The sequence below is a fragment of the Sturnira hondurensis genome, unplaced genomic scaffold (assembly GCF_014824575.4).
Source record: "Sturnira hondurensis isolate 20B ecotype Veracruz unplaced genomic scaffold, ASM1482457v3 Scaffold0016663, whole genome shotgun sequence".
Classification (NCBI taxonomy): Eukaryota; Metazoa; Chordata; class Mammalia; order Chiroptera; family Phyllostomidae; genus Sturnira; species Sturnira hondurensis.
Genome location: NW_028089294.1, coordinates 4,204,145 through 4,220,835, shown reverse-complemented (window position 1 = coordinate 4,220,835; position 16,691 = coordinate 4,204,145). Strand labels below are relative to the sequence as shown.

Below are 16,691 nucleotides of genomic sequence, written 5' to 3'. Positions count from 1 at the left end.
TTAACCAGATTAACTAATAGTATTAACTAATAGTGACAATACTATGATATCAGTCACTATTCAGTAGTGACTATTGTGACTATCAGTCACTATAGTGTCACTATTAGTATTAGTATTATAGTATTAGTGTCATAGTATTATCATAGTATTTATGTTAATTAAACAACTTGGGGGTAATGCAAATGATGCAAATCATACTATATCTATTAACTTTAAAGGAAGCTGAAGAGGCATGGCCATGAAGTACAGGATGGGAAATGTAAACTTATTCTTCATTTTTTTCTCAAGAACTTGAATGTGGGCCTTATTTTACAGAAAGTCTGTGATTTGGGATTAGTCACATGGTTTCTGTTTTTCCTCAAGTACGTCCTAGTCCAAGAATAAGCCACATGCATCTTTCTTACTCAGAATAAAATATCACAGTATTCATGGTGAAATACTAGATTTCACAATTGGATCAAAGGGTTGTTTGGCGAATATTTACTTAGTACTTATTATATGTCATGCAGCCGAGGCTATGCAGTGCTTCCCATTTCTGAGCTTAGATTTTAGTGAAGGGAGTCAGACAGTAAATTACTAAGTAGTACATAGAATTCCAGGTGAGGATAAGAACTGTGAAGAAATATTTCAAGATAAGAAGGGGCAGGAGATGGTGCAGACCGCCTGAGAGGGCAGGGAGGGCTGGCTGTGTCATATGCAGCGTCAGAGCGGGCTTCCTGTTGGAGCAGGGCTCTTCGACCAGTGGGTAAAGGAGAAATCACAAGGGAAATTAGAAGCTACTTTGAGAGGAATGAAAACAAAAATATACGAAAATTTACGGGATGAAGCAAAAGCAGAGCTCATAGGGAGATCTATAGCTCTATGTGCCTACATTGAAGAAGGAAAGAGATCTGAATCAATAATCTAATTTTATACTTCAAGGAATTAGAAAAAGAAGAGCAAACCTTACCTAAAGCTAGCAGAAGGAAGGAAGCAATGAAGATTAGTGTGGAGATAAATGAAATGGAGTGCAGAAAAACAATACAGAGAATCAGTGAAACCAAAACTCGTTGTTTTTTTTTTTTTAAGATCAACAAAATTGACAAAGTTTTGGCTATGCTGACTAAGGAGAAAGGGCATAAATAACTAAAATAAAAAATGAAAGTAAGGATGTTTCTACTGAGCTTACAGAAATAAAAAAGATTATAAGACAATGCTATGAACAATGTATTTCCAGTAAATTAATAACCTGGATGACGTAGACAGATTTCTGGAAACATAAAATTACTTAAGAAAAATAGAAAATTTGAACAGACCAATAGCAAGTAAAGAGATACAGTCAGTAACCAAAAGCCTCTAAGCAGAGTTCAGGAGTGGCTTCACTGGTGAATTCTACCAAACATGGAAAGAAGAATTAACACCAATCCTAATCAAACTCTTCCAAAAAATTGGAGAGGAGGGAACATTTCCTAACTCATTCTATGAGGCCAGCATCATCCTGCTACTAAAGCCAGATAAACTCCACAAGAAAACAATAGGCTAGTCTTGCTTATAAATATAAATGCAAAGTGCTAACAAAGTTCTAACAAACCAAATCTTGACAGCATTTTAAAAGTACATATATACATCATGGCTAAGTAAGTGGAATTTAATCCCAAGAATGTATAGGTGGTTCAACGTAGGAAAAAATAGTCAATGTAATATACCATATGTACCACATTAGAACGAAGGAAGAAAACGTGATGATCTCGATAAACACTCAGCAAGCTGGGAATATAAGGAATGTCTCAGTGTGATAAAGAGCATTCATGGATGCTGTTTATCACCCTCCCCCCCCCCAGCATTCTGTTGTGCTCACCGGGAANGGCTAAGTAAGTGGAATTTAATCCCAAGAATGTATAGGTGGTTCAACATAGGAAAAAATAGTCAATGTAATATACCATATGTACCACATTAGAACGAAGGAAGAAAACGTGATGATCTCGATAAACACTCAGCAAGCTGGGAATATAAGGAATGTCTCAGTGTGATAAAGAGCATTCACGGATGCTGTTTATCACCCTCCCCCCCCCCAGCATTCTGTTGTGCTCACCGGGAAAGACAGTCTTTCTCCTGAGATGCAGATGCTCACTTGCACAGCCGCTATCCTCCGTTGTAGCGAAAGTTTTAGCAGAACAGTAAGGCAAAAGAAAGAAAAAATAAAGGTATCCAAATTTGACTAGAAGCAAATTTGAGCAGAGGTGTGAATGAAATGACAGAAACTTCATTTCCTTTAGGAATTTCACAGGTATACTACCTTGTGAGTTAAGATGAAATAAAAAACTCACTGATTTATATTGAGCATTTATCAAATTAAGTAAGTATAGGACTATTTTTAGTTATTATCAGGTGTTAACTTGTTAAATGCTATTAAGTGTTCATGTTCTGCTATGAAAGCCATTTTTTGCCACAGTTGTTCAGTCTTGATCTTGGAGTTACATGAATTGAGCGACAACATTGTTTTGTAGTTTTTCCGTTCATTTCTTGTTTGGCTGAAATTCATCTTTCTTTGAGAAGAGTTGGGGAAATGTTTTTTTTAATTGCTTATACATTCAAAAATACTTATATTGCTATTATTTCTGACACCGGAATCGGATTTTGATGCACAATTTTTTGTCATATTCTCCTTCCCTGAGGATTTCATAAGCGTCGCTTCACCGTCTTCTAGCGCTGCATGTTGCTGTGTCCGAGAGTGAAGCCAGACTATTTTTCCACTTTGTGGATAAATTGAGCTTTTGCCTGAAGGGGCCCAAAGCTTCTCCCTTTATCTTCACTGCCCAGGAATTCTGTCGGCTGTGTCGCCTTGATTATTCGGTGTCAGCTTAACTGAAACATGGTAGGACTTCGGAATCTAGGTCAAGAAGTTCTATGAAGATTTTCTAAAGATGTATTTCTTCATTTAGTGGTTTCTATTTATTCAAAAAATAACTTAGGCACTTGTTATGATATATAACCTTTTGAAAAAGAATGAAGTCGTTTTAAACAAATTTTTATTTCAACAAATTAAAAAATGTTTCCTTCCTATTTAGAAAACTAATGCCTATTATTTTATCATTTTAAGAAATAAAGTTAATGGAAAAATTATTTTTATGTTATTATGGGTAAAGTATGAAGTGTGAATTTTTTGTACAAATTTTCTATGAATTTGGCCAAATAGCTTCAAAATATTGATTTCTCTTACGTTTTATGAACTTTTAAATCTTTTTTTTTAGGTCAAGTCCAAACAGTGTATCAGCTGAGTCATGATATTGATGTTGGCCATTTCCAAACACTAATAGGTTGTTTAACCAGCACTTTTGAAACAGTGAAAATTTTAGCATTTGATCTTCTGATGAAGTTACCAAAAACAGTCATACAGTTGCAGGTATTTGGGCTTTTCCTCTATAAATATGTATGCCTGCCAACTTACAGTGTAAAGCAGTAGATGATCAGTGGCTTGTCCAGGCTCTGCATCTGCTTTCTTCCACTTCTGGAGGTTTCGGTTGTCATTAGTGCCTCTGCTGTTGTGGGGTGGTGGGATGGCCGAGGTGGGGGTAGGGGATGGCGAAGGAGGTAGTGTGGAGGAGAAAACAAAGTCCAAATCAGTGAGCTTTGTTTTTCAATTGTTTTTATAAAGAGGAAGGTGTAGGAGGCAGTAGGTTTTATTGTTTACGAGACTGTTGGTACCTTTCAGTTAACTGTGGTCTCCCCAGTTTCCTTGGACATGTTAATGCTTGATCAAAGTGCATCACTTACAGTAACTTGAACAAAATTTTTGAGATAACCTCCCTGCTTAGTACACTGGGTAGCTGGGTGTTAAGTGAGGTAGAAAACATGTTTCTCATCTTCCTACAAGCAGAAGCTAAACCGAGACTGAAACTCAGAGTTCTTGAGGTTAACAACAGCTCTCTCCCTGGTCGGTCTTCTACATCTCCAGCCTCCACTCTCTTCCTAGCACCTTGCGCTTCCCATAGTTTCAGTATCTGGTCGGGCTTGCATATTAATAAAGTGATCTTAGGAATAGGCATTCAAGATTTTTAATCATTAATTATATATTCCAAAGTCTTTCTTTTGGTATACCTTATATCAATATATTATTAACATATAATTAATATTTTAATATAGTTAAATTTAAAACATTTTTGAATGCTAACCTAAGCTCTCTAAGGATATATTTATGGACACACACATAGATATGTATATATAAAATTTACTGCCCTTATTTCTTGTGGAACAACATATCAGGGTCTTTATTATATTTTGATTGACCTCAGATGGCAGAACAAAGATATTTCAGATTCCAAAGTCTGTATATTATGTTTCCTACTAACTGATTAGTTAAGGAATTCAGAGACTTAACTATTAGCTTCAAAAAATGGCTTAGATGCTTAATTGGTTCTTTCAAATACTATTTAGAGTTGAGCTTTTGGACACTGTTTTTAAGGTTTTTATGTTATAAAAAATTAAACATATCAAAAGGCAAAGAATTTCAGTTGAAATTAACTGATATTTGAATTAGTACATTTGACATCGTTAATTGTGAGTGTACCTATACTGAAATTCATATTTAAGTTTATAATGATTTTTTTCTTATATTAGACAGCTGTGGTATAATTCTAGTCAAATCAGTATTTTTGAGCAGTGAAATACTGGGTTCCAGCATGGCGAACATATCCCTGTCAGTCGTGGAGTCAGGACTAGGACCCATGTCTCCTGTCCTCAGCCCACTTGCCTTTCCGTGGGTGTTACAGTGAATTGTCCTTTGTTCTGTCTTTTTTAGGATGGGGCTGCATGAGTGGATTTGTCTTCGTACGTGAGATATAGGTAGATACCTAGAGGTAGATACAGGTGTGATGTGTATCTACCTATACAGCTCTATGCAGAATTTCTGAGACTTCTCTGATTATTTTCCATGTGTATACATGGAGCTTTGCCAGGAACAGCCTGGTGGATTTGTATTTTTGAATGGATTTGTATTTTCCTCCTTTGAACTAGCTCTATGGGAAGAAGGAGGGGAGAAGGTTAGGACTATGCCAACCAGGATATACAAAAGACAACCTGGATATACAAAAGAACTCTGGTCTCTGTAGATAGAAATGATGGGAATGATCTGACTGTTGTCATAGCAGAATTCCTGCAGGAAAAAGGACACTTTTGCTGAAGGAAGGTACTTTTTTAAAAAAAAAGCTTTATCAATGTTGAATATCCCAACTAATATTATTTTCAAGACCCTCATCACTAGAACTGATTAGTAATAATCATTAACTAGTATAATAAAAACTCTAACCTGCATTCAAGGAGAAAGGGAATTAATGTTCTTACTGAGTTGCGGTTAGGCAGCAGGCTCTCTTTTTAGGTATGTATTCCTCCTTCAAGTTAAAGATGTGTGTTAGTGACAGTTACTGAGTCTGCGCTTTATTCTAGGATTCGGAGAAACTGCAAGGCTTGTTCCAGGCAGCACTGGAGCTCAGCACCAGCACCAAACCCTATGACTGTGTGACAGCTTCCTACCTGTTGAACTTCTTGATCTGTCAGAACGCTCTGCCGTCATCTCTGTCCACCTACTTAACTCAGCAGGTTTTGGGTGGAGATGGAGATAAGTCTGCTGCTGTGGTGGAATGCAACACATTAATGGGTTTGTATTGAGTAAATGACCTTTTGCTCTTATTTATCAAAACCAGCATCTTACTCATTCATTATTCATTTAGTTAGAGTTTCTAATGGTTAAACATTTCTTGTGGTTTTTTGTTTGAGTTTACCAGCATAGTAGTTTGCCAGTTTATGAGAATACCATGAGTTTCTCCTATGCAAATAGTTTTCTCAGCTCTAACACTTGCTCGCAAACAGATGTTCACATTAAATAAGTAGATATGCAAATGTACATTAATAAAGCTGCTATTGAACTCTCTCTGTACTAAACATGTACTTTTTCTTCTGCAGAAACTTCACCCTGACTGTAACCACACCGTCTTTGTTACTTCTGCGCAGAGCAGAGTTCCTTGGTTGTAGTTTGTTTCACCTGGCCGACGTGTCCCTGCTTTGTACTCTTTCCTTACAGCCAGTTCTAAAATCCAGGGTCTCCGTTGGCTGATTCCAACACATATGTGTTGGAGAGTTAGGTACTTAATTTTAAAACCTTCATTTTGAAATTGTACTGGAAATAAGGGCAGATAGAGATTTTTATTTTTTTATGAAAAGAGGTTAGATATAGAGTTGAAAATTTTCTCCAAAGTTTTAAAACTTTTTGAAATATTTCAAATATTAACAAATATTTAAATATAAAGGATTTAAATAGTAATAATATAAAAATTTAACAAGTTTTGTTCCCAAGCTAAGTGGTAACACCCAGCTTAAGAAACACAATAGCAGCTCTACCTTTGAAGGATCTCCTTTGTCATAGCTCCCTCCTCCCCACCCCCTGTGTAATTACTTTTCTGTGTTTTTTATCAACCTTTCATCTTGTTTTTACCGAAGTTTTACCACCTGTGTATATATCATTAAACAATATATTATTGCATTTTGCTGTGCATAATGCGCACTCATGTTTTTGGCCCAAACTTTAGGAAAAAAATCTTTTGTTTTAAATTTTTTAATTAATTAATTAATTAATTAATATTTAGAAACAAAGCCGGTTACTGTATTCCAGGGTATTATTTTGCATATGGATGTCATTATTGCTTTCTAGAGTTGCATCTTTTTCTTTTCTTTATTTTTTTCCCCAAGACTGGGAATAGAACCAGTAACCCTTTGGTTGGAGGCTGGCACTCAATCCACTGAGCCACATTAGCCAGGGCCAGAGTTACACTTTTAATGCATGAGCATAAATAAAAGAATTAAAAACATATGGAATTAGTACTACCCATGTATAATGTGATCCTCATTTTTCCTTTGAAAATGTGGGCAAAATATTACACATTATACATGGCAAATTATTTTTACAAGATTTTGAATTTTATATAAATAGTAATATATATTATATACATTTATCAAAGTTTATTAATGCATTGTCTGTTGATGGACTTATTTTTCCTAAATAAGTAATGCTGATGTGAACATTCTTGTACAGCTTTTTAAAAGATTTTATTTACTTATTTTTAGAGAGGGGAAAGGAGGGAGAAAAGGGGAAACATCAATGTGTGGTTGCCTCTCACATGCCCCCTACTGGGGACCTGGCCTGCAACCCAGGCATGTGCCCTGACTGGGACTCCAACCAGCACCCATTTGATTCTCAGGTCAGCACTCAACCACTGAGCAACATCAGCCAGGGCCTTGTACAGCTTTTCTAATGTGCATGTCTCAGGGTTTATAGTAACAAAAAAGTAGAATAGCCTAGTTGTAAAGTATATGCATCTTCAACTTTACTAGGTGATGCCAGATAGAACTTCAAATTAGACTCCCACCTATGAATGAGAGTTGTGGTACATCTCATTATCATCATAACTTGCTGTTGTCAGATTTTTAAAATTTGCAGGGCATAAAATGGTGTCTCATTGTGGTTTAATCTTGCCTTTTTCTAATTGCTAATGTAATTGAGCATCCTTTTGCGTGTTTATAAGCTGTTTACTTTTCCCCTTTGGTGAAATGGTTTTTCATGTCCTTTGTTCAGTTTTCTATGGAGTTGTTATTTTCCTGATGATTTTTAAGAGTTCTTGATATGTCCCTAATATTAATAATTTACTGGATATACACAGTTCTAAATTTAAAATATAATTCTCTCCTTCTGAGTAGTGAGGGAAGTCATCTACTCTTCTGGGTAACTGGATATCCCATTACCTCATATGGTATACAAAAATTAGCTTAAAAATGAATCAAAGACCTAAATGTAAGCAATAAATAGAAAGCAACTCTTAGAAGAAAACATGAGTGTCAATTTTTGTGATGTTGAGGTAGGTAGTGGTTTGTTAGATATGATACCCAAAACATAAACAACAAAGGAAAATTAGATAAATTGGAATTCATTAAACTTTTGTTATATCGAGGACATCATCAAGAAAGTGAAAAGAAAATGGCAGAATGGGACAAATATTTGCAAATTCTTTATTTGGTAAGAGATTTATATCCAGAATATATAAAGAGACTTTATACTTCATTATTAAAAGGATGTAACCAAATTTAAAAATGGACAAAGAATCTGAATAGGCAAAAAAGTTGAATATGAACAGTAAGTACTGTAACATCGGTAGCCACTAGGGAAATGCAAATCAAAATCATAGTGAGGAGTACTTCATATCCAGTAGGATGACTATAATAATGATAATAATAATAATAATAATAAAAAGATTGCAAGTGTTGATGAGGATGTGGAGAAAGTGGATCCTTCATAACTTCTGGTGCGAATGTAAAATGGTGCAGCTACTTTGGAAAACAGTCCAAAGGATTCCTCAAAGGATTAAATGGAGTGTCACTGTACGACTCCACAGTCCTACTCTGGTGTTGTCTTAGACAGCCCAGGCTGCTATAACAAAACACTATAGGTTAGATAACTTAAACATTAGACACTTATTTTTTTCACTTCTGGAAGCTGGGAAGTTCAAGATTGAGGTGCTGGCAGCTTCCTTTCCTGGTGGGAACCTTCCTGACTTGCAGTCAGGAGCCTTTTTGCTCTGTGTCCACATGGGGGAGAGAGAGAAAGCTCGGGTCTCTCTTCCTCTTCTGTAGGGACACTGATCCATTGAGGGGGGGGGTCCCACCCTCATGACCTCATTGAATCTAATTGCTTCCTAAAGGTTCTGCCTCCTAATAGCACCACGTTGGGGGTTAGGGCTTCAACATGGATTGGGGGTGGGGATACAGACATTCAGTTCATAATGGGCATATACTTAAGAGAACAAACAAAAACTTATACCTGAATGTTCATAGCAGCATTATTGATAATAGCTAAAAAGTGGAAACAACCCACATGTTTATGAATTAGTTAATAGACAAAATGTGGTGTATCCATATAATGGACTATTTATCTGTAAGCAAGAATGAAATCTTGATACATGATACAACATGGGTGAACTTTGAAAACATTGTTATATGATATGTCTAGAACAGACAAATCTGTAGAGACAGATAATACATTCATGGTTGCCTGTGGCTTGGGAAGGTGAAAAGTTCAGGGAGGGGAGTGACTGGAAATGGGTGAGGATTTTTTGATGAGGGAGTGTGAAAATGTTCTAAATTTGATTGTGGTAAGAGTTGCACATATCTGTGAATATGCATATATTAAAGACAACTGACTTGTATACTTTAAAAGTATAAATTATATTATATATGACTTATATCACAATAAACCTATTATTAAAAACCTCTGTGTCCAAACAGCATATGCACATGGGCCTAGGGTCTAATGCCCCAAGTAGAGGATTCTAGGAGGAATGATTAGTAGTGAATGCTGTAAATGGATCCAGGAAATTAGGGAAAGACACTCAATTCTACTGTAACTAGAAATGAATAAAAGGCTAAATAACCTCGAAAGAGGTTTTTTTAATTCAAAATCTTTAGTATAAAGATCAGTTGAATTGGGTGTTTCCATGGGAACTATTTTGCCGTTCACAAATTTATAAGTCTGGTTTTAAACTTGCATTACTTGTTTGTTTGCTTTTTCTAGTTATCAAATGCTTGTTAGAAAATCTTGAGGAAGAAATAAGTCAGGCTGAAAATTCTCTGCTTCAGGCAGCGGCATCATTTCCAATGTATGGACGAGTTCACTGTATAACGAAGGCTTTTCAGGAGTTACCTCTAAAGTACGTGTATCCCCAGTTTTCTGGACACTTATTTCTGGGCTCTAAACTCTTACTGGTATGTGTCCTGGGAAGGGAATGTATGACCTTACAGAGAACTAAAAATTAGATTTAAAAATACACATACACACATTTTTATTTCTTAAATGTTTCAAAAATTGCACAGTGTTGAACAAGTTCTTGTAACTCCATTTCTGTTTACAAAACTTGATTTTTGCTCTTCGTATAAATTTCCCTGACGTCCCTGTTGCAGCGGCCTGCAGTTGGTGAGTGAGTGGAGGCCTGTGGTGGAGAAGCTCCTTCGCATGTCCTACAGGCTGTCTGCTGTGGTGTCTCCCGTCATTCAGAGCTCTTCCCCGGAAGGCCTCATTCCGATGGACACCGACTCAGGTCAGCAAAGAAATGAACCTCGAGTGAATACATTTTTCTTTCCTCTTATATTTTTTCCCTAATCATTTCTTTGGAGAGTTATACATGCTAAACCGAGGAGAAAAGTAATTATTATTAGTGATATTTCTGCCTTTTTAGTAATATCTTTAAGTGAAACAAACTAACCGAAGTAAATAAATAAATAACCAGGTGATGAGTCAGGTACTTCCTCCCCTGGGTAAATTGGGCTTTATAATATTGCCATTTCAGAACACAGCCCACCAGCTACTGGTAGTTGCTGGGACTGGAAGAGCAGACAGTAATAAATTAGAGACGTGGCCCTTGATGGGATTCAGTCAGAGAAGGCAACATTTTAGGAATTTGAAATGGGCAAAGACCATTTAATTAAAAAAACAGAAGGAGAGTCTCAAAATGCCCCCACTTAATATCATGCAATTTTATCTGTCTTCTCTCGGCCCCTGAGTCTTTGCTAAAGGCCTGTTCCTGTAAGTCGGGAGCCTAGCTCGGCTCGACCCCTTGTGCTGCTTATTTTTAGCCTGTCTCTGCATTCTTTCAGCGTTATCTTTAAATATCTTTCAAATCTCTTTTCTTTTTATCTGCAGGCTTTTCTTAGTTACTCCAGGCTTTTATCTTCTCTTGTTTGTACTATTCCAGGGGCCTCTCAACTGGTTTCCCCACAGCTACTCTCATCTCGTACTTGCCACATCAAAGTAATCTTTTCTAATCATGTAACTCAACGTGTTCCACTTGACCTTTACAGGGCCCTTGTGCCCTGCCACACCCAGCCCCCTTATTTAAATACTTCAGGGACCTCTGACCAGGGCTTGTAATAGTGTGGCTCTTGCTGCCTTGCCAACCTTGTCTCTTACCACTCGCCACTTCCACGGAGGCTTCTTCATGGAATTGTCACAGTTTAATGAGGATCTTGTCTATTTTTTTCTCCTTGTGCTTAGCACAGTGCCTGGTAGAAATAGGTATACAATAAATATTTGTTGTACTGAATAAACTGATGAAGTAACAATGCCTGACAGGATGGGAACTAAATTCAATGCCTGAGGTGCCCTAAGTGGCATATAATAATACAGCTGTACTACAATGTGGCAGAAGGGATCGGCTGTTAACACCTCAAAAACTATGAATTAAATTTACTTTTGGCCTTGAAATAAAGTTCGAATGCATTTTGGAGTGCAAATGAAAGCCTTGTATTAAAAATGCACTGAAAATATCATAAACACACTGCATCAGACAAGGTGATCAATCCATCCTTTGGACTGATGATTTAAGTAACTTGGAGGTGTGTGTTTGCATAGAAAATGTTACGTTTTGTTCTTTACTAAAAATGACCCAGAAAATTGGTGGGATTCGTGATTCTAAGACATATTTATTTATTTTGGTTGATAGTCTAAATAACAAAATTTGATGGTTTGGTTTTTCTACTTAGTGTGTAAGAATAAAGCACACCCAGTCTTACAGCTATTTGGATCAGGCAAGCAAGTACCAATACAGGGTGGGGCAAAAGTAGGTTTATAGTGTTGATATAGAAAAACAATAATTAATAAATAAGAATATAAGACTAAACTTTCATGTACTCACAACTGTAAACCTACTTTTGCCCCACCCTGTATATTCTGGATGAGAAGTCTTGAATATTTGTCACCTTATTGTGGATAAGGCCTGCAGAGTATGCTAAAACTGTGGTTTTGAATGTTTAAAAATATCTGTCTATCTCAAAAACTTGTCTATGGCACACTGATTCCTTAATTTTGCCTTTTCTTTTTTTCCTCTGGTTGTCTTTGTTTTTTTTTTTTCTGCCCCCCTCATTATCTGGCATACATTCTGAATTCCTTGAAAAAAGTCTCCCCAGAAAGCCATAAAAATGAATGGTAGGCTTCTTAAAATTTTACTCTGATCATCCTTCTTTTTTCTTAGTCTTCATGGTTTCTTTTGGGCCAGTGTTACTTTTTCATGGCTGTCAAAATTTGTTTGTTTTGGCAAAATTTAATGGAAACCACAGAAAAGATAAGAGTTGTTTGAATCATCATGATAGCAGTTTGGGTTTTTGTATTTCCCATAATACCTAAAGTATAAGTGTATATAATAGGTACAGTAAATTAATACCTGTTCTTTGATTTGTTCGTTGGTTTTAGATGATTACTACTTGTTATTTTCTTTAAAACTCTGGGCCTGGCTAGCTCTTTGTTACCTATTCATCCATTTATTCTTTTAAGCCATGTTACTGAACCTCCCTGCCATGAGCCAATTTCTATTCCAGGCACTGGCCACGCGGCAGTGAACAGATAGAAGTTTTGCCTTCAGCCCTGGCTGGTATGGTGCCGTGGATTGAGTGCTGGCCTGCAAACCAAAGAGTCGCCTGTTTGATTCCCAGTCAAGGCACATGCCTGGGTTTTGGGCCAGGTCTCCAGCAGGGGGCATGAAAGAGGCAACCACACATTGATGTTTCTCTCTCTTTTTCCTTCCCCTCCCCTCTGTCTAAAAATAAGTAAAATCTTTAAAAGAAAACAGTTTTGCTTTCATGGAGTTTACACTTTCAGATCCAGTGAGTGCTTAGAGAATAAAAATGAAGTTCCATGTATAATACTAGGACTGGAAATCATGGCTAGAAAGCAGTATATTACTTAATATATTTAAAGTCAAATATGGAGTCTTTATGATGTCCCTGGACTATAAAAGATTGCTTTTGTTTTTGGTAGGGTTTCTTCTATGTTTTTTTTTTAAGCTTTCTCCCTTTAAACCTTGATTACTTATGTTGCGGATAGGAAAACAGTGTCTTAAAACAAAATTGATAAGTATTTATTGCTCTTCTTTCCCATGATTGAGCAACATATTTGAGATTCTTAGACAACACTAAGAAAAACGATTTAAATGGAATGGCAACCTTTGCCCTATGGACAGTTTCTGTTGTGGTTTGTTGTCCTTGCTTCAACCTATTTAATATATTTGTCATATTTTAAAAGTATCCTCAGTGTCATTAAGTCCTTCTATAAATTTCACATTATGTATCCTGTGAGCCACTTCTGATAGAGCTGATTATCAAGCATTGAAAATTACAAATTTCTTTTTTTTAAAGATTTTACTTATTTATTTTTAGAGAGAGGGGAAGAGAGGGAGAAAAAGAGGGAGAGGAAACATCATCAATATGTGGTTGCCTCTCACGTGACCCCTACTGGGGACCTGGCCTGCAAACCAGGCATGTGCCCTGACTGGGAATTGAACCGACAACTCTTTGGTTCACAGGCTAGCGCTCAATCCACTGAGCCACACCAGCCAGGGCTCAAAATTACAAAATTACAAAATTTTTGAGGGTGAATACCTACAAGGAAATCGGCATGTGATGTGAAAATGGGGTTTTAATGTCCTGTCCTCTCTCTCCCTCAGAGTCAGCAAGCCGCTTACAGATGATTTTGAGTGAGATTCAGCCACGAGATACTAATGATTACTTCAATCAAGCCAAAATATTGAAGGAACGTGATAGGTTTGATTTGGAGGACTTGAATGCCAGTATTCCAAATATTGATACTTCTGCAGAAATCAGAGGTAGCATATATTAAATCAGTATTGTCATCGGCATTTCAATGACAAAGAAAAAATGTACAAAATGCCCTTTTTATTTTAAATCAGAGACTGCAAATACATACAGAAGATTTTTTTTAAATGAAGTCTTTTTTGAGCTTATAAATAATTTATTTGGGGAATGAATGTATAAAACTCTTACCAGAAAGTGGTGCGCCCTAGTGCAGTCTATAAGGGGCTACAAAAAAGCGAAGGTAAGAGGATTGCTAAAACCTACCTGTCTTGACAGCCAGGCAAGGTAAGAGGAGAAGTGCGGAGGGGAGCTGGGGTTTGGATGGCGATCAGCCTCTCATAGTGGGCTTCGCTGCCGTCTGTGGTGAGTGTCCTTGCAGGCAAGCAGCCTCTTCGAGGAAACCAGCCTTATTGCACAGTCAGACGTGAGCTGCTCTGTGGGACCAAGCCTCCAGAATTCAAGTCCTCACTTTGTTTTCTCATTAGTTTTTTTTCAATTTTCTATAGAGCTACAGAGTCATCAGAAGCTGTATCTTAGTGATTTATTGCACCTTCTACGTTCTCCACTAGATGGGGATATTGTATTGTAAAAATTTGGTTTTTTCCTTAATTGCACAAAGGAACAAATATATGTTTATTATATTAGTTTCAAACAATACGGAGGTAAATGTGATTTAGAAACAAATTAAAGTTATCTTTCATCTCCTCACTAATCCCACTTCTTCCCTTTGAGTTGTATACCCTTTTAGACCTGTTCTGTGTATTTATGTGTATGTACATTTATCCTTTTAGTTTATTGGGCTTTTAAAAACACAGGTGGGATTACATTGTAAATATTGTTTTGTTTACTTACCTTTTAAATTTAATGACTTGAATTTTTTAATGTTAGTTTAAAATATTTCTAAAACTTGAAAAAGAGAGTAAGGATAATTACAGCTTATTTGCCATGGAATTTAAATATATTTTGAAAGCAAATTTGTATTTTCTTTTGATTTAAAGAGTCTTATTCTACTCTTTTACTGATATAAAAGCCACCCTCACCCGCATAAGTAGTGAAGTATATTTGTTATAGTCATATTTTATGGATTACTGACTGGCAGAGAGAGTTTATTTAATTAATTTCCAAAGGTTAGATGTAGGTTTTGAAACAATATTGTATTTATTTTTAAATTTATTTTGAAGATAATTCATTTAAAAAAGACTTAGCATGATTCCTGGTCATAGGACAGCTTAACAAACGTTAGTTACTTTCTCCTGAGCAAAAATAATTTATGACTAATTGGTTTGTGTAAGCAGACTATTCTTAGAGAAATGATAAATAAGCTGGTTCTAAGAAACTTGGGATGTGAGCAGTCAAATGTTGCAATAGATTTTTTTTTCAAGGTAAAGAAGGAAAAACATGTGATGTAACCGCTCAGATGGTGCTTGTATGCTGTTGGAGAAGTATGAAGGAGATTTCTCTGTTGCTCGGTGCCCTGTGCCAACTCCTGCCCATGCAGCCCGTGCCAGAACCTCCTGGTGCGTTACTGACGGAGGAGCAGGTAGGGTCAATGTTTATTTTACCTGGTGTGATTTCTGGTCACAGCATAGATTGTGACCTTTTATTTATAACTCAAATTAAAAAAACAGTTTTGAATATTTCTTGAATAAAATCATACACATGTCAACTGCAGCAAGTTTATGGTAGTTTAAGAATTAGACCTTGCAATACATTTAAAAATGATGGCATTTATAGAAACATTTTTTCTAGGTTATATAAATAACTGTAGATTTTACCTCACTTTTAAAATATGACACATGCAAATTTGTTAATACAAAATATTAACACATGCAAATTTAAGTTTAAATTTTAAATGAAATCGCCTGTTTAGTAAAACTCCACAAACTTCTTAAATTTTGCAAAGGAAAAAACAGTACCATGTCGGTTGATTACGAACCTCTGGTTTCCCACTGCATTGACAATGAAGTTGTAGCCACTCTGGTCTGTTGGCCTTTATTTCGAGACCACAAAGTTTGTTCAGCATCTGGGACTGTTCAAGTGACTTGAGTGCTCTGTTTACAAGAAATTAGCTTGCCATAAGCATTTCATTTGGAAATATTTCAGATTTATTAGATTTCTGTTTTTAATTGATTCCCTCTTCCTCTCCATATGGTTTCAACAAATCCATTTTCCAGGAAAGATATATAACACGTACTTTCATTTTTAACCTTTTTCAAATAAAGATAATTTTTCCCTTAGGGCGTTACAACATTTAAGGACAAAACAAACATTGTAGTATGCTAATGCTGATTATTTCTATAATAACCGTGTGACTATTTCCGTGGAAATAATGCCGATATTTTTATTCTCACACTCTCTTAGGCTCATGTGCTTATTACATCTGGCTAACAGCTGGGCTTGTAATGATGTTGCAAGGCCCTGAGATGGAGAATGGCAGAGGGAGCAGTACGCTGCCAGCACCATTGTGTTCCTTACTCCCTTCCAAATCAAATAGGCGTCAGTGTCTTAGCCTTACTTGCAGTCATTGCTGGCGATTGGCCGTGGTGCCAGCGCCGACATCGTTGCTGAAGAATCCAGCCATGGCTAATGGTTTCTTCTCTGATGTTCACCATCTTCCTAAACTGTACACACCCCAGAGTTCCTTGACTTCCCAACTTTTCAAGTTAAAACATCTAGTTTTGGGCTTGTTGGATAGTGTTTTCTTTCTTTTAAGTATGGGAAATGTATCTTTGCTTTTACTGTAACTGAGAAAGACCTGAAAGCTTCCTATGAAAATTATTTTGCCTTGACACCTTTCATGTGGCACGCAAACCTCACGAATTTAATGTACGTGAGGTAACCACATTAGCATTGGGAGTTAATATAAAATAAAAGAGGTGTTTGTAAAGGAACAGCAGCAATAGTAACAAAGAGAGGCTCTGATAAACCAAAGAACCCTTCCAATGTCTGTTTTCTTGAATAAAAAATAGCATCTTGTTTTTCTGTGAAATATTAGCTTCTAGCCTCATGAGCTTTAGTCATTTTTCTATGTT

The 16,691-nt window shown here is 36.4% G+C and overlaps 1 protein-coding gene across 5 annotated transcripts in view; it reads left to right on the top strand.

Moving 5' to 3' along the window:
• THADA (THADA armadillo repeat containing) overlaps window positions 1-16,691 on the top strand; it is a 293,763-nt gene that overhangs the window by 29,024 nt on the left and 248,048 nt on the right. For all 5 annotated transcript variants that reach the window (XM_037066489.1, XM_037066490.1, XM_037066492.1 and 2 more), the window contains 6 exons: window positions 3,231-3,382; window positions 5,422-5,632; window positions 9,593-9,728; window positions 9,979-10,115; window positions 13,512-13,670; window positions 15,042-15,199. In XM_037066489.1, coding sequence (XP_036922384.1) covers window positions 3,231-3,382; window positions 5,422-5,632; window positions 9,593-9,728; window positions 9,979-10,115; window positions 13,512-13,670; window positions 15,042-15,199 — 953 coding nt within the window. The remainder of the gene's footprint in view (window positions 1-3,230; window positions 3,383-5,421; window positions 5,633-9,592; window positions 9,729-9,978; window positions 10,116-13,511; window positions 13,671-15,041; window positions 15,200-16,691) is intronic.